The sequence below is a fragment of the Macrotis lagotis genome, chromosome X (genome assembly GCF_037893015.1).
Source record: "Macrotis lagotis isolate mMagLag1 chromosome X, bilby.v1.9.chrom.fasta, whole genome shotgun sequence".
In the NCBI taxonomy this organism is placed as follows: Eukaryota; Metazoa; Chordata; class Mammalia; order Peramelemorphia; family Peramelidae; genus Macrotis; species Macrotis lagotis.
In genome coordinates, this window is record NC_133666.1 from 701,531,964 (window position 1) to 701,559,963 (window position 28,000).

At 42.4% G+C, this 28,000-nt stretch overlaps 3 protein-coding genes across 6 annotated transcripts in view; 1 reads left to right on the forward strand and 2 right to left on the reverse strand.

The window, feature by feature from the left end:
• LOC141497086 (uncharacterized) overlaps window positions 1-28,000 on the forward strand; it is a 147,981-nt gene that overhangs the window by 31,911 nt on the left and 88,070 nt on the right.
• On the reverse strand, window positions 278-27,983 carry LOC141497057 (uncharacterized). Its single transcript, XM_074199645.1, is given in 11 exon segments — window positions 278-1,729; window positions 18,110-18,296; window positions 18,299-18,545; window positions 18,547-18,707; window positions 18,796-19,058; window positions 19,060-19,715; window positions 20,195-20,208; window positions 23,102-23,197; window positions 23,633-23,756; window positions 27,512-27,758; window positions 27,904-27,983. Coding segments are annotated over 11 exon segments (3,366 nt in total). The 3' UTR covers window positions 278-438.
• On the reverse strand, window positions 2,247-15,565 carry LOC141497189 (zinc finger protein 90-like). Of its 4 annotated transcripts, none has more exons than XM_074199841.1 (5): window positions 15,471-15,565; window positions 14,824-14,950; window positions 11,713-11,808; window positions 4,806-4,902; window positions 2,247-2,336 (listed from the first exon to the last, which is right to left on the reverse strand). In XM_074199841.1, the coding sequence occupies exons 1-4, from the start codon at window positions 15,528-15,530 to the stop codon at window positions 4,820-4,822; spliced, it is 366 nt and encodes a 121-aa protein (XP_074055942.1). In that variant the 5' UTR covers window positions 15,531-15,565; the 3' UTR covers window positions 2,247-2,336; window positions 4,806-4,819. The 4 variants fall into 4 exon arrangements, with proteins under 4 accessions (XP_074055942.1, XP_074055940.1, XP_074055941.1 ...); XM_074199839.1 differs by lacking the exon at window positions 4,806-4,902 and adding an exon at window positions 5,003-5,159 and having other exon boundaries at window positions 2,252-2,336; XM_074199840.1 differs by lacking the exon at window positions 2,247-2,336 and adding an exon at window positions 5,003-5,159 and having other exon boundaries at window positions 4,832-4,902.

Consider the following 28,000-nt stretch of genomic DNA (forward strand, 5'->3'; position numbering starts at 1 on the left):
ACTAAACCATGGAATAAGTTTGACATTGTAGATTTGAGAATGAATAGCTACTGTGAAAAAGGGTTCTGCTCAGTTTCAATTCTCTAATTTTTTTTTTTAGGTTTATTTTTTGCGAGTCAATGGGGTTAAATGGCTTTCCTAAGGTCCCAATTATTAAGTGTCTGAGGCCGGATTTGAACCCAAGTACTCCTGACTCCAGGGCCAGTGCTCTATCCACTGCACCACCTAGCAACCCCAATCAATTCTCTAATTTTTAATAAAGGATGATAACTGAACAAATCATTGGTTTGTTATATTCATTCATATTATTATGTTCTGATGTTGGGTAAGTTTTGTGCACTGGTTTAAGGGCTTTCCAAATTTGTTAAATACATATTTTTTTTCCCTAAATAGTACAGACTGATGATTAGAGTTCTTACTCAGAAATAGAGCCTTCCTTCAGTCATTAGATCCATATATTTCTTTTGTAGAATGAGTTCTCTGATGGTGAGTATATTCTCTTCTCTGGTGGAATGACACTCCACATTTACTACATTCATAAGGTTTTAATCCAGAATGAATTCTTTTATGTTCTATAAGTTGTGTGCCCCAACAGAAGGCCTTTTCACATTTATCACATTCATAAGGTTTCTCTCCAGTATGAATTCTCCGATGCTGATTAAGCTGTGCTTTTAGTCGGAAAGCCTTCCCACATTCATTACATTCATAAGGTTTCTCACCAGTGTGAATTCTCTGGTGTTCAGTAAGTGCTGTGCTTAGGCGGAATGATTTCTCACATTCCTTACATTCATAAGGTTTCTCACCAGTATGAATTGTCTGATGTTGAATAAGCTTTACCTTTTGGCTAAAGGCCTTCCTACATTCAATACATTCATATGGTTTCTCTCCAGTATGAATTTTCTGATGCTCAGTAAGGTTAGAGCGCCTACAAAAGGCCTTCCCACATTGACTACATTTATAAGGTTTTTCTCCAGTATGAATTCTACGATGTTGATTAAGTTGTGCTTTTAGTCGGAAGGTCTTCCCACAGTCGATACATTCATGAGGTTTCTCACCAGTATGGATTCTCTGGTGCTCAGTAAGAGTTGTGCTCAGGCAGAAGGCCCTGCCACATTCATTGCATTCAAAAGGTTTCTCACCAGTATGAATTCTCTGGTGTTCAGTGAGGTTTGAACGCCGGCAGAAGGCTTTGCCACATTCACTACACTGATAAGGTTTCTCACCACTATGAATCTTCTGATGTTCATTAAGCTGTCCTTTTTGGCGGAAAGCCTTACCACATTCGTTACATTCAAATGGTTTCTCACCTGTATGAATTGACTGATGTTGGTTAAGTTGGGCTTTAAGTCTAAAGGCTTTCCCACATATATTACATTCATAGGGTTTCTCACCAGTATGGATTCTCTGATGTTTAGTAAGAGCTGCGCTCAGGCAGAAGGCCCTCCCACATTCATGACACTGATAAGGTTTTTCACCAGTGTGAATTCTCTGATGTTCAGTGAGGTTTGAACGCCTGCAAAAGGCCTTCCCACACTCATTACAATGATAAGGCTTCTCACCAGTATGAATTTTCTGATGTTCATTAAGTTGTCCTTTTAGTCGAAAGGCTTTTCCACATTCATTACATTTATATGGTTTTTCACCAGTATGAATCGTCTGATGTTGGTTAAGTTGGGCTTTTAAACGAAAGGTCTTCCCACACATGTTACACTGATAAGGTTTTTCACTGATAGGAATATTCTGATATCCAGGAATCTCCATCCTTAAGCAAAATGTGCTCCTATGTTCATTATTTTCATAAAATTTCTTTCCAGTATGAATTTTTTTATGAAGTGTAAATCCCTTCCTTGGGTTAGTCTTCTCACATTCATTAATATCATAGTGCCTCTTTTCAATACACAATCCAGCATTGTCAATAAAGACTGAATTATCCATAAGGCATTTCTTATTTTTAGATAGTGTTTTATTTGAGCACCTATTACTACAGTTTCTTGTACCTGTATGTAGTCTAAAGTACTCTCTATTGGGATCACATGTACTCAGAGTTTTTCCTACTACATGCTGTGGTAATAGAACTGACCTTAGATTGAAGCTTCTGCAATAACTGTTATTTTCAGAGTCTGTAAATTTATTGAGATAGTCTTTTGGGGTGATTTTGACTTCCCAAAGATGTCTCTCTTCATTCCTCAGATGATTTTCTAACTTGATATTATATTCCAATGATTCTCCCACTGAAGAAAGGATACCATTCTTCTTGTGTATCTGCTGGAATGATTCTTCCTTTGAAATATTTAATTTTGGAGTAGAATCCATGGATTCATACTTAGTTTCCCAATCTGAAAGAAACAAAAAATTAAAAAGACTATTGCTGCTTCTGTGTATATAGTGTATGCAATACTACCTCTGAATAAATCAAGAAATATTATTTTCAAACCACATTTTTCTGAAAAATGGGTTCAAGTTCTGGTCAAATAAAGAATCCCTCCCTCCAATAGTTTCTGTTCCTGGGTGGATCCAACAGTAGAAGCCATATGCGGTTATTTTGAGAACTTTCTTTTGATTTAGTGCAAACTACACACTGACTTGTCCATTTAAAAAATCAGTTTCAGTTTTCATGATGATGACAATCATCAAATATTATCTCACTAAATCTATTTTCTAGCAAACTATAAATTCTTTATTTATTTATTTATCAGCAAGCTGGATAAAATAATGAAAGCCTCCCCTAGTAGTTTGTCCTCTACCCTAAATCCAACACTAAGCTGTCATATGCATTTCCCTCTAAGTCTTCCTAATGGAGTACTTGTCACTAATCTATTTTTCTTTTTTAAATTAGTATGACATAATTTTTCTAACTTTCAAATATAATTTTTAAAGCATTTGTTGCCAAACAATATTTGTTCCTATCTTTATGGATAAATGTTATTGATATCCTTTTTTTAATTTTAATTTTGCATTGATAGTCTTAATTTCAAAAGCTTTTTCATATGAATTACATTGTTGTTTTGCATATTTATTTATTTATTTTTGGTTTTTGCTAGGCAGTGGGGTGAAGTGACTTTCCCAAAGTCACACAGTCTGAGGCTGGATTTGAATTCAGGGCCGGTGCTCTATCCCACCTAGCTGCCCTCATGTTTTGCATATTTCATAAAAATTGCTATTGTAATTAGACTGGCATCACAGGATCTCTGGATTTAGTTGTATTATAATGTTGATTTGATTGAAATAATCCATCCATGAACACTGAATTTCTCTCATCATTTAGGTCCTCCTTTCTTCCCCCCAAAATAACTTGGTTTACCTATTATCTTGCCCAATATAGTGTAAATTCATTGAGGACAAGATGTCCTTTTTAGTTTCTATATTCCCCTGTGCTTGCCACAGGGCTTGGAACATAATTGGTAGACTATAATACTAGGTGATTTCAATGTCAAGGTGGACACAGGAGAAGAAGGTAAAAAATATTTTTAAGAATATAGTTCAGGGGGGGCAGCTAGGTAGTGCAGTGGATAGAGCACTGGCCTTGGAGTCAGGAGTACCTGAGTTCAAATCTGACTTCAAATACTTAATAATTACCTAGCTGTGTGGCCTTGGGCAAGCCACTTAACCCCATTGCCTTGAAAAAAATATATAGTTCAGGAAGAAACAAGAAAGGACAAAAAGCTTCTATATGAGACAGAATGTGATGACTATATCAAAAATACTTTCTTTGAAAAGAGTCAAAGACACTGCATATAAGCACCAAATACTATCCCCAAACTGGTATAACTGCCAGACAATCACTACTCCACTGACTGGGCAGTTAGACCACCAAAGATTCACATAAACTGTGCTCAACCTATGGTAGAGCATTCCCAGCTCACATTGGTCTGATCAGTCATAATCAAGACACAGTGTAACTTGACTCCACCTTACTGATGCCACACTGCTCTTCTTCAAGAATGAAGGACAATAATCATAAGACCACAAAAATTCAGAATACTCAAGAAATAAACTATTTACAACTATATGAAATACACCCCATATCCTTAAGAGTAAGATGAATGGAAATTAAAATAACCCTGAAGATTCAGCAAATTAAAAATATGATATAAAGGGGCGGCTAGGTGGCACAGTGGATAAAGCACCGGCCCTGGAGTCAGGAGTACCTGGGTTCAAATCCGGTCTAAGACACTTAATAATTACCTAGCTGCGTGCGTGGCCTTGGGCAAGCACCTTAACCCCATTTGCCTTGCAAAAAAAAAAACTAAAAAAAAAGTCCCTAGCTCAAGTTAGAAGGGCAAGTAGTGTGACATTTAAAAAGTCCAAGAAACATTGTCTCTGATGATATGTTCATTTTATTAATAATGCTAGCATGTTATTAATAAGAGATTAGTGCCACTCTCACAGTGGTACTTGAAGGAATGGGTGCTACTGAAGGTGGCAATCAATTCAGATAGGTTAAGAATTGAGAAAATTAGCATTATAATGTAGGGTCAGCTTGGTCAGAGACTTATCAATTTCCATATTACTTGTCTGAAAAAAAAGAGAAAATCCACACTTTCCCAGACCTGACTGAGTAAACATAATGAATAAGAATCCACCCATTAACCTAAACTAAGAATTTCTTTATGCTCTTTGATTAGATCTTATTCTTAGTCATTCTTTATGCAAGAGTTCCATCACTGGTTAATTTCTGTGACATATGCAAAAGGTTGCCTCTCTGCTCCTTCCTTCAATCACCTTCACTTTCTATGAGACTTCCCAGGTTTCTCTTAATTTTTTTTTAAGGTTTTTTGAAAGGCAAATGGGGTTAAGTGACTTACCCAAGGCCACGCGGCTAGGTAATTATAAAGCGTCTGAAGCTGGATTTGAACTCAGGTCTTCCTGATTCCAGGGCCAGTGCTCTATCCACTGTGCCACCTAGCAACCCCGAAACATACCATGTTAACTAAACAGCATGGCATCCTGAGAAAGAGACAGGAGGCTACATTTGCCAAGTGAGTCAAACCATCATCAATACCTGAATCATTGTTTCCCCTCAGTCCTGATAGTGATAGCCCAGGATATTGGGTCCAAGAGCCTTGCGAATAGCAATATTTCCAGTTCAATACTCTCAGGCACCATAATGGGAAGATACAGGCTGGCTTTTGCTTCTGCAGGCGATAAACTCACAACGGCTAAAGACCCAGAATGAAAATCCTTGTCACCAAGGGCCTTGGAAAGGATGTCAAATGGTTCAACATTACAAACTAATTTGAGTGTAGCAGTGGAAATGACATTTAAAAAGAGGCATGGCCATGTGCCATGCTGCTACACCTTAAGGACCTTTCCCTGACTTGTATTTTTTTTTTTTTTTAGTTTTTGCTAGGCAATGGGGTTAAGTGGCTTGCCCAAAGCCACACGGCTAGATAATTATTGTGTCTGAGGTTAGATTTGAACTCAGGTACTCCTGACTCCAAGGCCAGTTCTCTATTTACTGCGCCACCTGGCTGCCCACTCTTTCCCTGACTTGTAATTGAAACCTTCTCAATTTATTGATTCCCTCATTAGACTGTGAGTTCCTGGAAAGTAGGGACTGTCTGACTTTTCTGTTTGTATGTGCAGTACTTAACACTGTGCTTAATACATAGTAAGCATATAAATGCTTTTTAAAAATACTCCAAAATGCTAATGAGCTTTGCTACTGATAGTAGACTCCGGAGTCTGTCTTTCAACATGTCCTCAGAGTATATGCTCAACAACAGGAGACCTATGCCCAGGGCTAGTTTATGAGCTTTATCTATTTAACTCCTTAATGAAATCAATAAAAGTTGAACCACTTCCAGGCAACAGTAACATTAGGTCAATGTGTCAGTCTTCCAACACCAGCTAAGCCTCAATGTTTATTCCTATCTCTTGTCTCTTTGTCGATTTGCATGGTATAAGGTGAAATCTCAGGGATTTTTTCCCCTTTAGATTTTGAAAATTTTTTAATTATATCCTTGTAAAGAAAAATTTAATTACAAAATTCCAAAAATGATCAGAAGTAATAAGGTAGCAACCTGATCATTTCTTTTCTTTATGTGAATAAGACCCTTTAGAAAATATAAAAGGGTACGGCTAGGTGGCACAGTGGATAGAGCACTGGCCCTGGAGTCAGGAGTACCTGAGTTCAAATCCAGTCTCAGACACTTAATATTACCTATCTGTGTGGCGCTGGGCAAGCCACTTAACCCCATTGCCTTGCAAAAAACCTAAAAATGAGTGCATGACAAATAGTTGAGCTTGAACCCACAGACCTAAGGGGCTAAAAAAAGAGGCTCTTTGTTCAACATTTCATGAGAAATTCACATTAAAGGACCCATTTGCCAGGCAGAATACAGATGGAAGAATATAGACAATATCCAGCCAAATTCTCCCAACATTCCACGAGAGGAAAACTTTAAAGGAATACCACAAAATAAATTCTGGAAGAGGCACAGTCAACAAAATGGTAAGGTGAGACATTTTTCCATTTAACTCCATGACACGTTAGCAGTTTGGAACAAGAGGTTGTGACCCTGGGAAGGGCAATGGCCCAGAATGCACATGACAGTCACACTAGTTGCAGGTCTCAGAGGTAACAGTGACAGCAGGAGCAGCTTCAGGATCTTTCAACCCAGAGGCAGTCAAAGGGACTGGACAACTGATCAGAAAGAGCCACTGGGGAAATGTGTGCTAGCACTGGATGGAGCTAGGGTGCTGTTTGACACCTTCATTATCCCTAAGCACTTCTGGGTCACAGTTCCAGAGCAGCGAAGAACAATTGTGGCTGCAGGGGATCAGAGGCCCTCTCTGGATGAGGACCAGAGTACAGACCAGAAGAGCACTGGCCACATGTCTCAGGATTACACCACCTCAGAAGCACCAAAAACTTTCAAACCCTCAGAACTAGTTTTGGAAAAGTCTGAACATAATCGAAATTTAATATAAAGTTTAAATTCAAGAAATAAGCTGGGAAAATTAACAAACAACTAAAAAAGACCTTGACCATAAAAAAAGTTAAAATGATGACAGGAAAATCAAGACACAATCAGGAAAAGAAACAATGGCAAAACAATTATTTTTAAAATCAAAAGGGGACAGCTAGGTGGCGCAGTGGATAGAGCACCAGCCCTGGAGTCAGGAGTACCTCAGACAATAATTACCTAGCTGTGTGGTCTTGGGCAAGCCACTTAATCCCATTGCCTTGCAACCCCCCCAAAACAAAATCAAAGGGGGAGGGGCAAAATGAAAGATATAATTATGAAAAGAAAATTAATAGCTTGGTAAAAGGCATGGAAAAAAATGACACAGAAAATAACATGTTAAAAAAGTAGAACTGGACCAAAAAAGGGGATAAAAAAGTACTGAAGAAAATAATTTCTTAAAAACAATTCAAATATCAAATATGGAGCCATAGTCAGAATAACATGATTTGGCACCTTCTACATTAAAGGACTGGAGGACTTAAAATATGATATTCTGGAGGGTAAAGGTGTTAGTATTACAAACAAGAATTATCTACCCAATAAAACTGATTGTAAGTCTTCACAGGAAAAAAATGAATATTCAATAAAATAGAGAACTGTCAAGCATTCATTTTAAGAGCAGAGCTGAATGGAAAATTTTATTTTCAAATACATGTCTCTAGAGAAGCATAAATAGGTAAATAGGAAAGAAAAATAATAAGAGATTCGATGATGCTAAGCTGTTTACATTCCTACAAGGGGAGATGATGTTTGTAACTTCTAAGACCTTCTTATTAAGTTAGAAGGAGTTGACATAAACAGAGACCATGGAGGTGAGTTAAATATGATGGAATGATTTCAAAAAATAAAATTGGGGCGGCTAGGTGGCGTAGTGGATAAAGCACCGGCCTTGGAGTCAGGAGTAGCTGGGTTCAAATCCGGTCTCAGACACTTAATAATTCCCTAGCTGTGTGACCTTGGGCAAGCCACTTAACCCCATTTGCCTTGCAAAAAAAAACCCTATAAAAAAATAAAATTAATGGATGAGAAAGGAGGATCTACTGGTAGAAGGATGAGGAGAGAGGAAGAATGGGAGAAATTATTTTACATAGGGGAGGCTAGGTGGCGCAGTGGATAGAGGACCGGCCCTGGAGTCAGGAGGACCTGAGTTCAAATCTGACCTCGGACACTTAATAATCACCTAGCTGTGTGGCCTTGGGCAAGGCACTTAACCCCATTGCCTTGCAAAAAAAAACCTAAAAAAAAAAAAAATTATTTCACATAAAAGAGAAAAGAGGCAAGAAAAGAAGAGCTTTCACTGGGAAGATGGAGTGGCTAACAATATTGAACTTTCATCAGAATTGGCTCAAAGAGGAAATAACATACACACTGGGGTATAGAATCTATCTTACTATACAGGAAAGTAGGAGGAGACGGGGATGGGATGCCGAAGGGAGATCAGAGAGGCAGTAGTTAGAAGTAAAACACTTAGGAGGATGGAAAGGGTGACAGAAGAGAGTTTACCTTTTTATGCTTCTCTTGGTATTTTTACTTTTAGGTTTTTTTGCAAGGCAAGGCCACACAGCTAGGTGGATTATTAAGTGTCTGAGACCAGATTGGAACTGAGGTCCTCCTGACTCCAGGGCCGGTGCTCTATCTACTGTACCACCTAGCCGCCCCTATGCTTCTCTTAAATCTTGTATTTGAATGTCAAATTTTCTATTTAGCTCTGGTCTTTTGGAATCAGGAGTACTTGAAATGTCTTGATTTTTACAAATGTTCATTTCAGTCTTATAGTAATATACTTGGGTTTTTTTCTCTGTAAATTGTTCTTGGTTTTGAACTATAGGTCATCTACCTTCTAGAATATGATATTCCAAGTTCTTCAATCCTACTAAATCTTATATGATCCTGAGTGTGACTCCATCTTTTTTGAATGAATTCTTTCTAACTAATTTTTGTATTTTCTCCTTGTTCTAAAAGTGGGGAATTTGTGTGCAATATTCCTAGAGTTTTCATTTTAGATTCTCTTTCATGAGGTGATCAATGGATCCACTCAATGTCCATTTTATCTTCTGGTTCAAAATTGGGGCAGTTTCCTTGACAATTTCTTGAACTATGTCATCTAGACTTTTATTGATCAAGGCTTTCAGGTAATATTTCTTAAATTATCTCTTCTGTATCTATTTTCCATGTTACTTGTTTTTTAATGAGACATTTTTCATTCTTTTGATTTTGATTTTTTTTCTTGCTGTCTCAAGGAGTCATTAGGTTCTACTTGGCCAATTCTAATTTTTTTTTAATTTTATCTATTTAAGGCAATGGGGTTAAGTGACTTGCCCAAGGTCACACAGCTAGTCTGAGTCCAGATTTGAACTTAGGTCTTTCTGACTCTAGGGCCGGTGCTCTATTCACTGCACCACCTAGCTGCTCCGCAATTCTAATTTTTTTTTGTTTTTGTTTTTGCAAGTCAAACGGGGTTAAGTGGCTTGCCCAAGGCCACACAGCTAGGTAATTATTAAGTGTTTCAGACCGGATTTGAACCCAGATCCTCCTGACTCCAGGGCCGGTTCTTTATCCATTGCGCCACCTAGCTGCCCCAAGAAATTGTTTTCTTTTGTGAATTTTTGTACCTCTTTTTCTATGGAGCCAATTCTGCTTTTTAAGGAGCTGTTTTCTTCAGTGTATTTTTGTCTCTTTTACCATCTGGTTTATTCTGTTTTTAAAGGTGCTATTTTCTTCAGTTTTATCAAGCTGTTGATTTTTTTTCACTGATTTTCTTTTATCACTCATTTTCTTTCCCAATTTTTCTCTCTTATTTGAGTTTGATCATACTTTTGAGCTCTTCTAGGACTACTTTTTAGATGTGGGACTAATTCACATTTTTCTTTGAACTTTTAAATATAACAATTTTGACTCTGTTATGTTCTGAGTTTTGAGCTTCCCTGTCACCATAGTTACTTTATATGGCCAGTTTTTTATTTTGCTATTGTTTGTTCATTTTTCCAATTAATTTCTTGACTTTTGTTTTTAAGGGGTTTTTTTTTGCAAGGCAGTGAGTGACTTGCCCAAGGTCACACAGCTAGGTAATTATTAAGTGTCTGAGGCCAGCTTTGAGAACTCAGGTCCTCCTAGCACCAGGGCTGGTGCTCTATTCACTGCACTAATTTCTGGACTTTTAACTTCCCAGGGTGGAGGGGAACATTGTCCCAAGTGTTGGGATTTTTTTGTGCAACTATTTTCAGAGCTAGTGGTAGGTCTTTAAGTTTTCAGTTCTTCCAAGTTGGTGTGATCTAAGGAAAGGTGTGTTTACTACTCTCCTGGTCTATGCTCTGATTTGTTACTACAGGTATTCTCTTTCACTCTGGAACAGTGACCAGGGTTACTGCTCCTATGCAGCTAAAAGCTGCTGGTTGGTTCTTGTCTTTTGTTATGGAAGAAGACCAAAATAACATCACCATGTTTGAGACAAATTACAGTGCACTGGACTGTGGCTGATAAGACTACTAAGAGCTCAGAATGCTCTACCACAGAATCAGCACAAATAGTTCATGTGAACACCTGGAGAGGATACTCTAAACTTATGGATGTCATTCTGCCTTCCTCATAGAGTGCAGTACCCTCACTGATGAGGGCACGCCATGCTGGGCGGTCCTGTGCCAGGGTCTCCCATACTGTACACTCAATTCTAAAGTTCTTCAGTGAGACCTTCAGGGGGTCTTGGTATCACTTCTCCTGAACTCCCTTGTGAGCGCTTGCCCTGTGGGAGTTCTCCATAAAATGGATTTTTTGGGCAAGCATATGTCTGGCATTCAACAACGTGTCCAGCCCATTGTAGTTGCACTCCCTGTAGTAATGTGGAATGCTAGACAGTTTAGCTGAGAAAGGACCTCAGTGTCTGGTACCTTTTTCTGCTAGGTGATCTTCAGAATCTTCCTAAGACAATTTAAATGGAAATAATTCAGTTTCCTGACATGGTGCCAGTAGACCATCCAGGTTTAAGAGGCATACACCAATGAGATCAACACAACAGCTCTATAGACTTTCAGTCTGGATAGTTCATCTAATACCTCTTCTCTCCAACACCTTCTTTCTGGGACTGAGACCCAGATCCTTGTATAGGCAATGTTACCAAAGATAAGTCCATATCCCAAAGAGATCAAATTAAAATGGAAAGGACCTAATGTACAAAAATATTTATAGCACGTCTTTTTGTGGTAGCAAAGAATTGGAAATTGAGGCAATGTTCATTGATTGGGGAATTGGTTGAACAAGTTATAGTATATGATTGTGACAGATACAGCCGGGCTTTAAGAAATGATAAGCAGGATGGTTTCAGAAAAAATTTTGAAAAGAATTATATGAACTCAAGCAAAATGGAGTGAGCAGAATCAGGAGAACATGGTACACAAAAACAGCAATACTGTATGATAATCCACTTTAAAAGATGTGGTTAGCTACTCTGAAGGATCTAAAACAATTTCAAAGGATCCATGATGAAAAATGCTGTACACTTCCAGAAAGAGAACTGATGAATTTCTGTTTTTGCATCACGGCTAATATGGAAATATGTTTTGTATGACTCCTTTCAAGTAATTAATATCATGCTGCTTATCATCTCAGTGCAAGGGAAGGGCTGAGGGAAGAAAAGCAATTGCATCTCACAATTTTTTAAATGTTAAAAAGAAAGAAATATAATCCTATGAAGGCCCAAGTGAGCTACTGCTTGCAATGATGTACTTGCCTGACTAGACCCACTCACCTGAATGGTTAATCCTGGACATGTCTCCCTCTGGAATCCAAGGCGCTTCTCTTCGCTCCAACTGGTAGATAACATATGGTTTGGAAAATGCAAGTCCTGCTCAATGGAAATGGAACAGGGGTCAGGATCAGAGAAGCAAACTGGAATCCAATCCTAAAATTGTTTCTTTGTAGATGGTAGAAAGACCAAGGAGTAAGACAAAATATTTCTAAAGATGTTTGATAATACCTGAAGTACGGCAGTAAAAAGTACAAGGTTTAAATGACAAAAGCTGAAGGCTTTGGGAAAACAGACACATTGATATGTTGGTGAAGCTATGAAATAGTCCAGTCACTCTAGAGAGAATTTTGAATTATGCCGCCAATGTTAAAACATTCTGAGTATCTTTTAACCCACTGAAGGTGTTACTGGATCTATACCCCAAAGAGATAAAGAGGAAAAGAACTTACAGGTACAGAAAAAGAATAGGGGAGCAAGCGCAAGTAGCCTACTAAGAAGTGATCAAAAAGGAAAAGCTTCCTGACGTGAAGTGAAGTGTACAGAACTGGCCAAACATTGGACATATAAAAGTAATGTTACAACAATGATCAACAGTGAAAGACTTGGGTACTCTAAACAGTATGATGAGCCAAGACAATGCCAAATGACTCCTGTTGAAATACTAACCACCAGCAAAGAGAGAATGGATGAGCTGAGTACAGATTGAAACATCTTTATTTTTCTGGCTTTCTATTTTTTTTTTTAGCAACATAGCTAATATAGAAATAGATTTTATGTGACTTCACATGTAGAATTGATATATTGCTTGCTTTCTTAATGGTTTAAAGGGAGGGAGAGAAGTTGGAATTTGGAAGTTGAAAACTATTTAATGAAGTTTTCAAATGAATTTTTTAAAAAAGGCAATCTCAGAAAATATATGAAAACAACTATAAAATACCTTTATGATAAATAATATTAGATCTAAATAAGTGAACAAATGTCAACAGCTTATGGGTAAGCCGAGCTAATATAATAAAAATAACAATTCTACCTAAATTAAATTACTTATTCAGTGCCATGTCAATCAAACTTCCAAAAAATTACTTTATTGAGTAAGAAAAAGTAGTAACTAAATTCATATGGAGGAACAAAAGGTCAAGAATATCAAGGGAATTAAAATGCAAAGGAAGATAGTCTAGCCATATCAGATCTAAAATTATATTATAAAGACTCAGTCATCAAAACTGTTGGTTGAATGGTGGATCAGTGGAATAGATTAAGTGCAAAAGAAATAGTAGTGGGGCGACTAGGTGGCACAGTGGATAGAGCACCAGCCCTGGAGTCAGGAGGATCTGAGTTCAAATCCAGCACTTAATTATCTAGCTGTGTGACCTTGGGCAAGTCACTTAACCCCACTGCCTTGCAAAAATAAAAAAAAAGTAGTAAATGACCATAATAATCTGTTGTTTGATAAACCCAAAGATTGCAGCTTCTTTGATTAAAACTGATGGGGAAAACTGGACGATACTATGACAAAAACTAGGCATAGATCATCATCTCTCCCTATACTAAGATAAAGTAAAAATGGGTACAGAATTTAGACATAAAAGGTAGTATCATATGGCTAGTCAATAGAACAAGGAATAGTTTATCGTCAGATCCATGGAAAGGAGCAGTTTATGTCCAAGGAAGAGGGAAGAGAATATTATAAAATGCAAAATGGATCATTTTGTTAACATTAAATTGAAAAATTTTGCACAAATAAAACCAATGGCAACCAAGATTAAAAGGAAGGTAGTAAGTTGGGAAACAATTTTTACAACTAGTATTTCTGACAAAGGACTCGTTTCTAAAATATATAGAGAATTGAGTCAATTTATAAGAACACAAGTTATTCCCCAGTTGACAAATGGTCAAAGGAAATGAAAAATCAATTCTCAGATGAAGAAATTAAAGTTATCTATAGTCATATGAAATAATGCTCTAAATCAATATTGATTAGAGAGATGTAAATTAAAAGAACTCTGAGGTACTACCTCATATCTATCAGATTGACTGATATGAAAATCATCAATGTTGGAAGGGATGTGAAAAACTGGGATTTGCATTGTTGATGGAGTTGTGAACAGATCCAACCTTTCTGGAGCGCAATCTGGAATTACCCCTAAAGTTCAATAAAACTGCATACTCTCACCCAACAGCACCACTACTAGGTCTGTGGCCCACAAAGATCACAAAAAAGGGTAAAAACCCCACATATACAAAAATATTTGCAGCAGCTCTTTTTTGTAAGTGGAAAAGAATTGGAAATTGAAGAGATGGCCATCCGTTGGGGAGTGACTGAACAAACTGTGGTATATGAATGATGCAGAACACTATTGTTCTAGAAGAAATCATGAGGGACAGGACTTCAGAATAGCCTGGAAAGATGCTGAGTGAAGTGAGAAGAACCAGAACAAGGCTGCGCATACTAAAAGCAATATGGGGTGATGGTCAACCATGAGGGACTTGTTCATTTTAGCAGTACAATAATGAATGACAATTTTAAAAGACTGTCATGGAAAATACCATCCATATTGAAAGAACGGACTATGGAGTTTAAATGCAGAGCAAAACCTACCATCTTCAATTTTTAAAGGTTGTCTTATGAATTATGTTTTTCCCCCCTCTAACGTTTTTTCCCATTTTGATTTGATTTTTTTTCACAACATGGTCAATATGGATCTGTGCTTGACATTGTTATATTGCTTTGTGTCAGGGGAGGGAAGAAGGAAGGGAGGGAGGGAGAAAAATGTGAAACGAAATCCTTGCAAAAAAAGATTGTTAAAACCTACCATTGCATAGAGTTGGAAAAAGAAATAAATAAAATAGAAACAGTGAAAAAACCGCTGGGGAAACAGTTACTTAAAAAAAAGGCAAACTTTTCACAGATGAACAGGAAGTTTATGTGAAAGGACTAGCAATCTCTGATCCCTGCATTTCGATCATTAAGAAGTGAACGTTTGAGATGCTGTAAATCATGGGATGGTGGAAGGCGAGCATTTGAGGAAGCTCAGCGGCCATCTATGCCAGCTGAAGTGGGAAAGCAAGGCCCTGCTAGGGAGTCTGGGGAGCAGGGGAAGCTAGCCTTACCCAGGCAAACCAGGTTCCCATAGGTCTCCAGCATTACGTCCCTATAAAACTCCTTCTGAGAAGAGTTCAGGTGCATCCACTCCTCCTGGGTGAAGTTCACGGCCACATCCTTGAAAGTCACTGATTCCTGAAACGGCAAATCGATCCGTTTACCTAAGAGGCAGCAACAGGTCTGATCCGAGCTCGTACACAAAGATGGAAATTCGGTTTCTGCTCTGGCAAACTGAAGGTTTTAACAAACGAGTTACACGTAACAAAAAGGCGATGAGAGTATGTTATTTTGTTTAGGTCCCAGGACATTTCTAGTTGATTAGTGTTTATCGTAGAACACATTAAAAAGAATCCGTTAACGCAGGACACGCGTTCCTCTGGCCCCGGGGCTCGCCGGGCGCAGCTCCGCGCTGATGCCCCCGGGCTGGGCCCCGGGACTCCCTGCCCTTGCCCCCCGCTGCCCCTCCGACTGCCAACCGCAGCCTTCACCTGAGGGAGGCCGTGCCAGCCCGCCGCGCCCCCGCGTCCGGTGCCCATGCCCTGCTGCGCTGCCCGTCCGGGGCACCCCCGGGCACACACACGCACACGCGTGCACCGACGCGTGTGGGGGAGACGCGGCTCACGGCGGCCGCCCAGCGAGGCCGGGGAGGACCCACCTGGAGCGGCGGCCGGGCGGGCGGCGGCGGGCCCGGGGCGGCGGGGGGCGCCGGCGCCATCTCCTCCCGGGCGGGCGGAGGCGGGGGAGGGGCGCCGGCCCCGCCCCCGGGAGCTTCCGCGGGGGGCGGGCCCGGAAGGAGGCTCGGGGGCGGGGCCGGGCCGGGAGCCGCGCATTGGCCCAAGCCGCCCGCCCGACGACCAATGGGAGCCGCGGCTGGGCGAGGGGGGCGGGGCTGAGGCAGGCCCGAGGCGCCCGGCGCTGGCTGGGCCCGAGCCCGGCGGGGCCCGGCCGCGGGCGCCCGTCTCCCCGGGCCTGGGGCGCGGGGCTGCGGCTGCGGCCGCCGGCAGAGCGGGGCCCCGGCCCCCACGGCCCGCACCGGACTCCAAGAGGGTGGGGGTGGGGGCGAGGAGGAGGGGCGGATGTGACGTCCTACAGCCCCGCCCCGTGCCATTCCCGCTCCAATCCCGGACCGCCAGGCTGACTCCACCTTCCCTCGGGCGAGCAAAGCTTCCTGGGACTTGTAGTCCTCGGGCCGGCTGCGCGTGCGCATCGGGGGAGCCCGGCTGGCGGCCTTGTCTCCGGCCCCAGGTCTACGCGTGCGCAGGTCAGGGTCGGGGTCCGGGGCCCGGCTTGGGGCCCCCTCCTCTGGCCGCCCCTCCCCCCGCAGCCCCCTCACGTGAGACCCCGTGATAGGCGCCGGCTGCGGGGGGGGGGCGCCCAGCCCCTACCCAGGAGTGAGCGGGCACACAGAGCTGGCAAGCCCCCGGCCCCGGGCGGGGCCCCCGTGAGCTTGGGGGGCGGTGGTCCGGGGGCCCCTTTCTGCAGCACCTTCCTCCCAGCTGGGGCGCCCAGGCCCTTCCCTGCCCCAGTCTGAGCCGTGGAGGGGCGTCGGGCCTGCGCTCCCTCGGAGCCCGGGGCGCCTTTCCCCCAGGGGCCCCACCTGGTGCCCAGGTGCCCGGCTCCTGCCCAGCCCTTGGGGTGCAGAGGACGGCGCAGTTCGGTGGCACGGGCAGGCACGGCCCCAGCACGGGGCAGGAGTGGTGGCAGCACCTCGGCCTCGGGGTGTGGGGGTCCCGGAGGCCCGCCGAGGGAGGAGGGGTCAGGTGGGCAAAGGGCCTGACAGCTTTGTGTCCTTTAGGGCAGAGGGAGCCCCCGCGGGGGGACAGGGCAGTCTGCCTGGACAGAGCCCCCCAGCAGGCTGCCAGTTCAAGCACGAGGCCCAAAGGGCCAGAAGGAGAGGGGGGCATATGTCCGAGATTTGCTAAGGTGAAATCAAAAGGCCTGGGCAGCACCTTGGATGGGGAGATGAGAAATCGGCAGTCCCACAACGATAACCACAATGAGCATTTGCACAGCAGCTAAAGCTTTACAAACGTTCGTTCATTTTCTCCTCACAACAACCTCGTGTAGTTGTTCAGTCACATTCATCTCTCCATGACCCCACTTGGGCTGGTTCACCATTTCCTTCTCCAGCTCACGAAACTGAGACCAACAGGGTTTAGGAACTCGCCTAGGGTCACCAGCTAACACATGTCCAAATCCAGATTTCCACAACCAAAACAGCCATCCACTGGGCCACAAACGAACAAACTGAGATTGGGGAGGCTTGATGGATTAGTTTAGGGTCACGCTAATGCTAACCTAAATCACAACACATATCTGACAATCTCTCTTGGCCTAATTGGACCTTCTCTTATAGACCTCAATAGAGTGGGGTTGGAGAAGAACAAATGTGCCAACCCCCACACCCCTCCCTATTTCATACCAAACAGGTTAGAATTTTGTATTTTTGGAAGAAAAAGTTTGGAATAGCCACTGAACTCTTGTCCCTGGAACAGACAGGAGGCCAGGACCACTGGATCAGAGAGCACATTCCAGAGAGTAAGGTGCAAGAAGACTGAAAAGGTAGAATGACACAGGTTATGAAGGACTTTAAATGCCTATATATTTTGTATTTATTTCTGGTGATGACAAGCCATTGGATTTAAGGAATAGAGTGGCATCTTTGGATGTGTTTTAGGAAAACCACTTTGTGATGAATAAAGAATGGATGGCAGTGGGCAAAGATGTGATCTACTAGCAGGACATAAGAATCAAGCAGTAAGTGATTACAGCTTGTATGGGGGCAACAGCAGAAGAGGGAAGGGAGAGCTTTTGAGAGATGTGGCAAAGGTGACATCAACAGGCCTTGGGAACCACTTGGAAATGAATCCGACATGACTTCTGGTCTGACAACCTGAAGGACTGGGAGAATGCTACTGCCCTGGACAGTACTAGATAGGCAGGAGGCAGAAGTGTTTAGGGAGAAAGATAATCAGTTTGTCTCTGAAATATTGAGTTTAAGATGTCTACTAGTAGTTTAACATATCTGAAAGGCAATTGGAGATGTGAAAATGAAGCTCAGCGGAGAGACTGGGGCAGGGAAGTTGGATTTGATTACCATTAGCATATAGACAGTGACTAAATCCACAGGAGCCAAGGAGATCACCAAGGGAAGTTGTACAGAGACAGGAGATAAGGACAAGGATTTATTACAGAAACCTGAGGGACATCTGTGGCTAGAGGCTGATTTGGAAGAGGATCTTGCTGAGAAGGAAAGCTTTTTCTCAGTCATCATATTCATATAGTTCCTTTGTAGAATGCATTCTCTGATGTTTACTTAGAGCTGTATTTCAGTAGAAGGCCTTTCCACATTCATTACATTCATAAGGTTTCTCTCCTGTATGAACTCTCTGATGTTGAGTAAGTCCTGTGATCCACCTGAAGGCCTTCCCACATTCATCACATTCATAAAGTTTCTGTCCAGTATGAATTTTCTGATGTTAAGTCCTGACCTATGTCCAAAAGCCTTTCCACATTCATCACATTCATAAGGTTTCTCTCCAGTATGAATTCTCCAATGTTGAGTAAGCTGCACTTGTAGGCAGAAGGTCTTCCCACATTCATTACATTCATGTTTCTCACCAGTGTGAATTCTCTGGTGTTCAGTAAGTGCTGTGCTTAGACGGAATGATTTCTCACATTCCTTACATTCATAAGGTTTCTCACCAGTATGAATTGTCTGATGTTGAATAAGCTTTACTTTTTTGGCTAAAGGCTTTCCTACATCCAATACATTCATGAGGTTTCTCTCCAGTATGAATTTTCTGATGCTCAGTAAGGTTTTACTGTTTACAAAAAGCCTTTCCACATTGACTACATTTATAAGGTTTTTCTCCAGTATGAATTCTACAATGTTGATTGAGTTGTGCTTTTAGTCGGAAGGAAGGTCTTCCCACAGTCGATACATTCATGAGGTTACTCACCAGTATGAATTCTCCGATGTTCAGTAAGAGTTGTGCTCAGGCAAAAGGCCCTCCCACATTCATTACATTCAAAAGGTTTCTCACCAGTATGAATTCTTTGATGTTGAAAAAACTTTAGTTTCTGACTAAAGGCCTTTTGACATTCCATACATTCATAAGGTTTGTCTCCAGTATGAGTTTTCTGATGCTCTGTAAGGTTTGAGCGCTTGCAGAAAGCCTTGCCACATTCATTACACTGATAAGGTTTCTCACCACTATGAATTTTATGATGTTCAGTGAGCCACCCCTTTTAGTCTAAAGGCCTTTCCACATTCATTACATTCAAATGGTTTCTCACCAGTGTGAATGGACTGATGTTGATTCAGCTGTGCTTTAACTCTAAAGGCTTTCCCACATATATTACATTCATATGGTTTCTCTCTGGTATGGATTCTCTGATGTACAGTTAAGGCAGTACTCATACAAAAGGCCCTTCCACATTCATTACACTCATAAGGTTTCTGACCAGAATGAATTTTCTGATGTTTACTAAGGTATGTGCGGTGGCAGAAAGCCCTCCCACATTTGTTACATTTATAAGGTTTCTCACCACTATGAATTTTGTGATGTTCATTAAGATGTCCTTTTAGTTGAAAGGCCTTCCCACATTCATTGCATTTGTAGGGTTTCTCACCAGTATGAATTCTCTGGTGTTCAGTGAGGTTTGAATGCCTGCAGAAGGCCTTCCCACATTCACTACATTTATAGGGTTTCTCACCAGTATGAATTTTCTGGTGTTCACTAAGTTGTCCTTTTAGTCGAAAGGCCTTCCCACATTCATTACATTTATATGGTTTCTCACCAGTATGAATTGTCTGATGTTGACTTAGTTGGGCTTTTAATCGAAATGTCTTTCCACGGACATTACATTGATAAGGTTTCTCACTATTGAGAATGTCCTGATATTTGGGAATATCAGTTTTTAGGCAAAAGGTACTTTCACATTCATTACTTTCATAAGGTTGCTTGCTCTCCAGTATGAATTTTCTCAGGAAAAATACATTGTTTCTTTGAAAAAAATATTACAGTCATAAATTTTCTCTATAGTAACTCTTCCACAACTGTTAAAAAAAAAAAAAGCTGAATTATACTTCCAGGTCTTCCCAGATTTGTTATATTTAACTTTTTTCTTTGGGTATCTACTGCTATATTTTGGTCTATCTCTATGCAGTCTAAAGTACTTCCCACGTGTGTCATTTGTACTCAGACTCTTTCCTACTTTTTGCTGTGGTGAAAAGACTGGTTCTGGATTGAGGGTTCTGTCATAACTAGATTGTTCATGGACTCTGGATTTATTAAGATATTTCTTTTGTATGATGTTGACTTGCCAAAAATGCTTTTCTTCATTAGTCAGATGACTCTTGTTGCATGGTACCACATTTCCTGGATTCTCTCAATGAGAAAAGGACAAGACTATGCCTCATAAGTATGTCCTGGGATGATTTTTCAGTTGAAATACTCAGCTTTGGAGTGGGTTCCTGCCATTCTTGCTGAGTTTCCCAATCTGAAATAAATGAAAAATGTAAATAAACTCTACTGTTGTTACATACACAGCATACATAATCCTTACAAATAAACGAAGAAAAATCATTGTCAAACTTTGTTTTCCAAAAAAAAAATACAATCTAGTTCTATCATTAGTTCTGGTCAAATAAAGAACCCCTCCCTCCAAGTTTCTGCTCCTGGCCAGATCCAACACTAGCAGCTAGATCTAATTCCATTTACGTCTTTCTTATCTTGGAATTTATTGACTTTTTCATTTTTAAAAACCAGATCCAGATAGTTTTCAGAATGACTATATTCATCAAGAAAATTTATTCTAGAAACCTATTTTTTAGCTATCTGGGCTCATGTGTGTGTCTTTGTGTGTGTGTTTAAACAATTCGGATTAAAAAAAAATGGAAGCCTCCCCCAGTAGTACTAGATTCAATACTGGGCTGCCATATGCATCTCCTTCTAATTCTTCCTTATGAAGTACATATCATTAATCTGCTTTTTTTTTAAACTACTACCAGATAGTTGAGTATAATTTTCAGATCATCTAACGCAAGAAGATTTTCATCCCTATCTTTATGGATTAAGGTCAATGATATTCACCTTGAAGCTTTTCCTTATGAATGTTGTTTTGTATATTTCAAACAATTTTTTTTGTAATTAGATTGGCACCTCATGGTATCTGAAGATAAATTTTGTAGTACTATCATTTTCATTAGGTTGAAATATTCAATCCATAAATATTGAATCTCTCTCTAATCATTTAGGCCTTTCTTTCTGTAATTAAAAATTGCTTATTTACATATCTTCCCCAACATAGTATAGTTTCATTGAGGACAAAGTAGTAGTTCCTATGTTGTTTCACTATGCTCTATGCTTCCTATAGTATCCAGAATATTACTGGGAGAATTTAATACTTTAATGACTTGAATGTCAAAGTACGCAAAGTGGAGAAAGGTTAAAAAATATATAGAAAAATCTGATTCAAAAAGAAACGAGAGAGGTCAAAGGGCTTCTAAATGACAGGATATAACACAGTGAGATAATTATAAATCTGGAATACATTTTTCAACAAGGTTTTAAAATTAAAACTGAAGTTTCTTCTGAAACCCAGCAAATTGGTAGACTATTACAATATCATCAATCTAGAAAGTGTTCTTGTGACAATGCAAATTAGGGGGCCATCCAGACTGGTCCAACTACTCTGGAAAACAATTTAAAAGCATATAAGAAAAATTCTTAAAAGTGTACATAACCAAGGTTTATACCATAAATACGAACTCAAAAGAGGTGAAAGACATACTGAAAAGTCCCATATGAACCTTAAAACTAACTGCATTTATGAAATGTCAGTCTGTGCCATGCCAATCAAACCTCCCTAACCACCACCTTGATCCCTATACCCATCAGCTTCTGAGAGTGATAGCCTAGGATATTGGATCCAAGAGCCTTGGGAATAGCAATGTTTCCAGCCCAATGCCCACAGCCATCATCCTGGGAAGCAAGGGGAGATGCAGGTTTACCACTAATCCTGCAGGGGGGGTTTAAGCTACAGCTCTTAAAGATCCAGAAACAAAATCCTCATCACCAAAGGCTGTGGCAAGTGGATCAAAATTACAAACTGATGTGACTTTAGCAGTGAAAAATGACATTAAAGAAGAGGAATGATCATCTGCCTTGCCAGTGCTTCCCAAGGACCATGAGACCTTTCCCTAACTTGCAGTCGGTCCCTATGTGAAATTTCTTCCATTAGAATGTAAACTCCTGGAGGGCAAGGAGTATCTGACCTTCCTATTTATATGTCCATCCCTTTAATTCCACTTAATAAATATGTTTTAGAACCATCCCAACTGTATTTTGGCACAAATACTGGACTTTGTTTTCTTTCTTACTCCACTTCCTTGAGATACAAGCTCAACAGGAAGAGAGTTTCTGCCAGGGATAGCTAAGTCACTTGGTTTACTTAACACCAAAATGAAGCCAATAATGGTTGACCCACTTCCCAGCACCACTAATAGAACATCAGTGTGCCTGTTTTTCAACACTAGCTCCCCCTCAGTGACTGCTCCCATCTCATTGCCAATTTGCATGGTATAGGGGGAAAACCCGCCAGCTTGGTTTTCTTTCAGTTTTTGAAAATTGTTTAGTTACATCAGTGTAAAGAAAATTTTCATAACATAATTCCAAAAAATCTGTTAAAAAGCAAACCCCAAAAAGCAATAGGGAAGCAACCATGCCATTACTTCTATTTTTTTTAAGGTGAAATAAGACACTTTAAGAAATACAAAGGAATGAATAATCAAGTGAGGTGAATCAAGAAAATGATTGTTGGGGAGGCTAGGTGTCACAGTGGATAGAGCACTGGCCCTGGAGTCAGGAGGATCTGGGTTCAAATTCAGCCTGAGGTACTTAATAATTACCTAGCTGTGTGGCCTTGGGCAAGTCATTTAACCCCACTGCCTTGCAAAAACCTTTAAAAAAAAGAAAAAAAATGATTATTACTCTTGAGGTAATGCCAAAAAAGGAAGAGACCAGAGATCGAATCCATTTTAAGGGCCCTTCCTTCTTTACCCCAGCTGAAGAGGGGCATGATGAGGATTGGGGTCTGGGCAGTGACTTGTTCAGGAGAAAATGAAGCTTAATGAAGGAACTCATGACAAGCAGGCTCCTCCTGGATCCACAGCCTTAGGGAGCTGAAAGCAGTGTTCCCTGTTCAACACAGGGATTCTCCCTAAAGACCAAACTCAACAATTGTTTGCAATGGTCCATCTGCCTGGATGGACTCACTCACCCTGATGGCTAATCCCTGGTATATCTCCTTCAGGAATCCATGGTGTTTCCCTCCGTTCCAAGTGGTAGATGACATATGGTTTGTAAAATATGAGCCCTGCTCAATGGAAATGGAAGAAGGAGGGGTCAGGACAGAGAACTATATTAGAATGGAAGAGAATTAGAATATACAGTATCTTAAATCTCCGTAAGAGATCCTAGGGAAACAGTGTTACTAAAGAGGAAAGGGGAAGGAATAATGGTGTATGTATCAGATATAATGTGAAACAATTTAAGAATATAATCTTTTATCAAAACGCAAAAACTTCCATCACTGAACAGGAAGTGTATGCCCATCTACTCTCTCTCAGAACCAAAATCTCTGCCTTCCAAACATAAGACACACCCAGAATCAAAGAATCACAGAATTCAAGCCTTGGAAAGACCCTTAGATGCCTTCGAGTCCAGTCCATATAGCCTACAATATTTACTAAGTAATGAACAGAGGCCTTCCAGTGGGGAAATGTGGAGAACTGGGGGAAGCTATCCTTACCCAAGGAGACCAAGTTATGGTAGTTCTCCAGCATTACATCCCTGTAAAACTTCTCAGTAGGGTCCAAGAATGTCCACTCCTCCTGGGTGAAGTCCACCACCACATCCTTGAAGGTCACTGCTTCCTGAAACATCAAGGACATCTGAGTTTACAAAAGACCCATAGCTAGTCCTTGTGGAAAGCTGGGACAGCGCACCAGCCTTGGAATCCGGAGGATGGAGATTCAAATCCAGCCTCAGACACCTGACCTTTACTGGTTATGTGGCCTTGGGCAAGACACTTAACCCTGATTACCTCACACCCAGGGCAATCTCTAGTTGTCCCGATTCATATCTGGCCACTGGACCTAGATGGTTCTGGAGGAGGCTGGTAACTTTGCATAGCCCCCCCCCCCCAAATCCAACTCATGAGCTTGTCATGATATCACCTCACTGATGTCCTGGTCTTCCTCAAGAATGAAAGACATAGGGGCGGCTAGGTGGCATAGTGGATAGAGCACTGGCCTTGGAGTCAGGAGTACCTGGGTTCAGGTCTGGTCTCAGACACTTAATGACTGCCTAGCCCTGTGGCCTTGGGCAAAAACCTAAAAAAACCAAAAAACAAAACAAGAATGAAGGACATGGTGCAGTGGATAGAGCACTGGACCTGGAGTCAGGAGGATCTGAGCTCAAATCCAGCCTCAGGCACTTAATTACCCAGCTGAATGACTTTGGGCAATGCCTGGTAAAAAGTTAAAAAAAAGGACAAACTCCATTTAGTCCTTGTAACAGAGGTGAGGAGGGAGTAAACAAACAAAATTCTGTTTCTACTTCATTAAATTGAATAAAATGTTAAATAAAATTGCTCATAACAGAAACTATTGAGTTTTTCTGTTATTTTGTTTTTAAAATTACAATTTCATCTATTTCTAATCCTTGGTTTTGGTTTTGGTAAACTTTAACATTTGTGTGCTAGAAAAGTACATTTTTTATAAATCTCATTTGTGTATTGAACTCTGACAACAAATGTGTCTGCCAAAAAAGCCAAGCCCCCAAATAATTAAAAAAAACCGAACCCAGAGATGGAAGAACAGAACAAAAGGACAATATGAAGGACCAGAGGAAGATGTGAAAGTAGAGCAAGGCAATCTGGGAATTAATGGAAATAATATAAATTGATGAAATCCAAGTGCTATATTTTAGGTAATAATACTTTTGTGCAGCCTTTAACACAAGTCACTCTCATCTATCTCTATGATATTTGCTCTACAATTGGTTTTCTTATCCCTGCTTTCTCCTGGTTCTCCTACCTTCTGACCACTGCTTCCCAGTTTCCCCTGCTGGATCTTCAACCCCATCAGGCCCACCCCGAATGGGGGAGTCCTCAAGACTCTTTCAGGGACTCTCCTTTTCTCCCTCTTCTATACTGTGCTACTAGGTGATCTCATCAGTTCCCATCAGTTTAGATATCATCTCCAGGCAGAGGGTCTCCACATTTGCATATCTTACTCTTTTTTTTTTTGTTTGTTTTTTGCAAGGCAGTGGGGTTAAGTGGCTTGTCCAAGGCCACACAGCTAGGTAATTATTAAGTACCTCAGGCTGAATTTGAACTCAAGTCCTCCTGACTCCAGGGCCAGTGCTCCACCTAGCTACCCCCTACATTTGCATATCTAACCATAATCTCCTGCATCACCAAGTATCTGGTGGACAACCTTATTAATCTGGGCTGTGATCAGCATTTCCAACTCAAATTGTCCAAAACTCTTGATCATCCCCACCAAAACCTTTCCTTTTTTATGTGCCTATTATTGTCCAAGGCTCGACCATCCTCTGGGTTACCCAGGCTTTAAATCTCAGTGTCATCTCTGACACTCCCTCACACTCTCTACAAAGAACCTTCTCCTTTCATGACATCTCTCTCTCCCATGGGCCTCCTTATTAACACAACCACTACCCCAGTGCAGGTTTTCATCATCTCATACCTAGTTCCCAGAGTGTACAAGAATCTTTCAGTTGATAGGGAGATTAAGTGGTAAAGAACAATATTGTTTAATTGAACTATCTCCAGTCATACTTTTAATATTAAGAATTGTTTAATAGAGAGGAGATAGGAAAGGGTTTGAGCTGGAAAAGTGGGGGGGACTAATTACTGTACATGTGAAGAATGTGAGAGATGGTGGAATGAGGGCTTTGAGATTTTACTCAAACGGGAACAGGGACTGGCCAGAAAGATGAAGGGGGTCACCCCTTACATTCATGGTTCCCATTCCCCATAAGCCATGCATTGATTCTCTTAATGTACTCTTATTCCCTTGAATTCTAGAATGATCCAGGGGCCTATCTGGATAGATTCTTATTAATTAAATGGAAACTTCTTTCTCATTAATTACTTATATCACTCTACTTGTTTCATGCAATATTACCTAAACCCTCCTCTCCATTCTTCATTGGATGGGAAGAAACACCTCAATTTAGTAACATCTTTTTCAACAATGACTTTCCCCTCTAAGCCCTCTCAGTGGAGAACTTTAGTTCTTTACTGAGAGAAGATGAGGCCATTCTTCACTAACTGGAATTTTTTCCTTTCTCTTTTCTGCAAAGTCCATTGTCATCATTGTCCTTTCTTTCAATCTTTTTATCCAGCTTTATCTTGCCCTTCCCGTGGTCTTGGACACTGTTGACCACATTCTCCTGGATCCCTTCTTCTCTTGAGGTTTTTATGATATATTTTTCTTTGGGGTCTCCTCCCACCTGTCCTACCCTTCTCTAAGTCTCCTCTGGTGGGACATTAAGTATATTTGGCCTAACTCTTAGTATTACCCAGGGATCTGACATGGGCCCAGGATTTGTTTGCTTCTTTCTACAATGTCCTTCATTGACCATTATCTCTCTTTTTGGTTACAGGAAAATGCTGGCACTACAAAATGCTTTCTAAGTATTCCAGCTGACCCTTGAGTGTCTGTGAGAAGCATTTTTAGTTATCCAAGTTCATTGAAAATTTACCAGTAACTGGTACTTGAAACTTCAGGGACGTATAAACTTAAGTAAAAAGGTAGGTTAATAACTTTTAAGACCTTTGTGTTTGTTGCAAGACTGGGCAAGCAGAAACACAGAGCCAGAGCATCACTGTTGCCGTGTCAATAAGCTTCTGGAGATCTCGGGGTGTGACAGAGGCAGGCCTGTCTGCCATGTGTCTCGAGGCTTCCAGTTCCCCTCCTGTCCCTTCACCTCCGGTGTGCTGGGCCAGTGCAGGGTCATGCCAAGATCTTGGGTACCAAGGCCACAGGAAGACCTCAGACCCAATCACCTGCCTTCGTCAGCAGAGCTGTTGCCCTGCACCTGCCCATCCCTCCTCTTGGGGTTTCTCTACCCATCTGGCCTTCCAGCCTTGGTCCCCCAAGTCCCCTCTGACCGATCACTGTGGCCGCCCTCTCCGTGCCTGCCGCGCGGCGCCTTGGGGCAGGGGCTGCTGCGGGCGCTTGGCACAAGGCACAGACGCTTGGCACAAGGCACAGGCGCTTGGCACAAGGCACAGGCGCTTGGCACAAGGCACAGGCGCTTGGCACAAGGCACAGACGCTTGGCACAAGGCACAGGCGCTTGGCACAAGGCAGACGCTTGGCACAAGGCACAGGCGCTTGGCGCTGTCGCTGCTCCGGGTCGGCCCCTCCGCTGCGCCCCGCGGGCTCCAAAGCTCTTTCCCTGCCCCGTGGCCCAGGGCTCGCCGGGCCTGGCTGCTTGCGGGGGACCCTCCGGTCGCCGGGCCTCGGTCCGGCCCCAGCTGGCCAGCCCCGGGTCCAGGCCTCGGTCCGGCCCCAGCGCGGCCTCCAGGCTCCGGGCCGGGCCCCAGGGCGGGCCGGGCCCGGGGGGCTGCGCGTCCGCCCCGCGCCCGCCTCACTCACCCCGTCCTCTCGGGGCCGGCGCCCCCCGGCAGCTCCCGGCCCGGGCGCGGGGAAGGGGCTTCCGCGGGGGTCCCGGCCGGCCCCGAGGCCGCCCAGGCCGCAGGTGAGCCGGGGCCACTCACGGGCGGGCGGCCGGGGGCGCCATGTGCGGCCGGGCCGGGGGGCGGGGGGGGCGGGGCGGCAGCGAGGGCCCCGGGAGGGAGGGCGGTGCCAGCCGGGAGCCGCTCCGCCGCGGACCAATGGGAGCCTGCGGCCGCCCAGGGGGCGGGGCCGGGCGCCTGGCCACTTCCTCCGGCCGGCGACGCGGAGCGCGGGCCAGAGGAAGGGGCGGACGTGACGTCACCCGCTGTCGCGGGGCAGCCCCGCCCCTGCGTGCCTCCCGCTCCAATCACGAGCAGGGCCTGCCGCCCTTCGCCCTCGCCTGGGCGGGCAAAGCTTCCTGGGACGTGTAGTTCTCGAGCCGCCCGCGCATGCGCCCCGGAGGAGCCC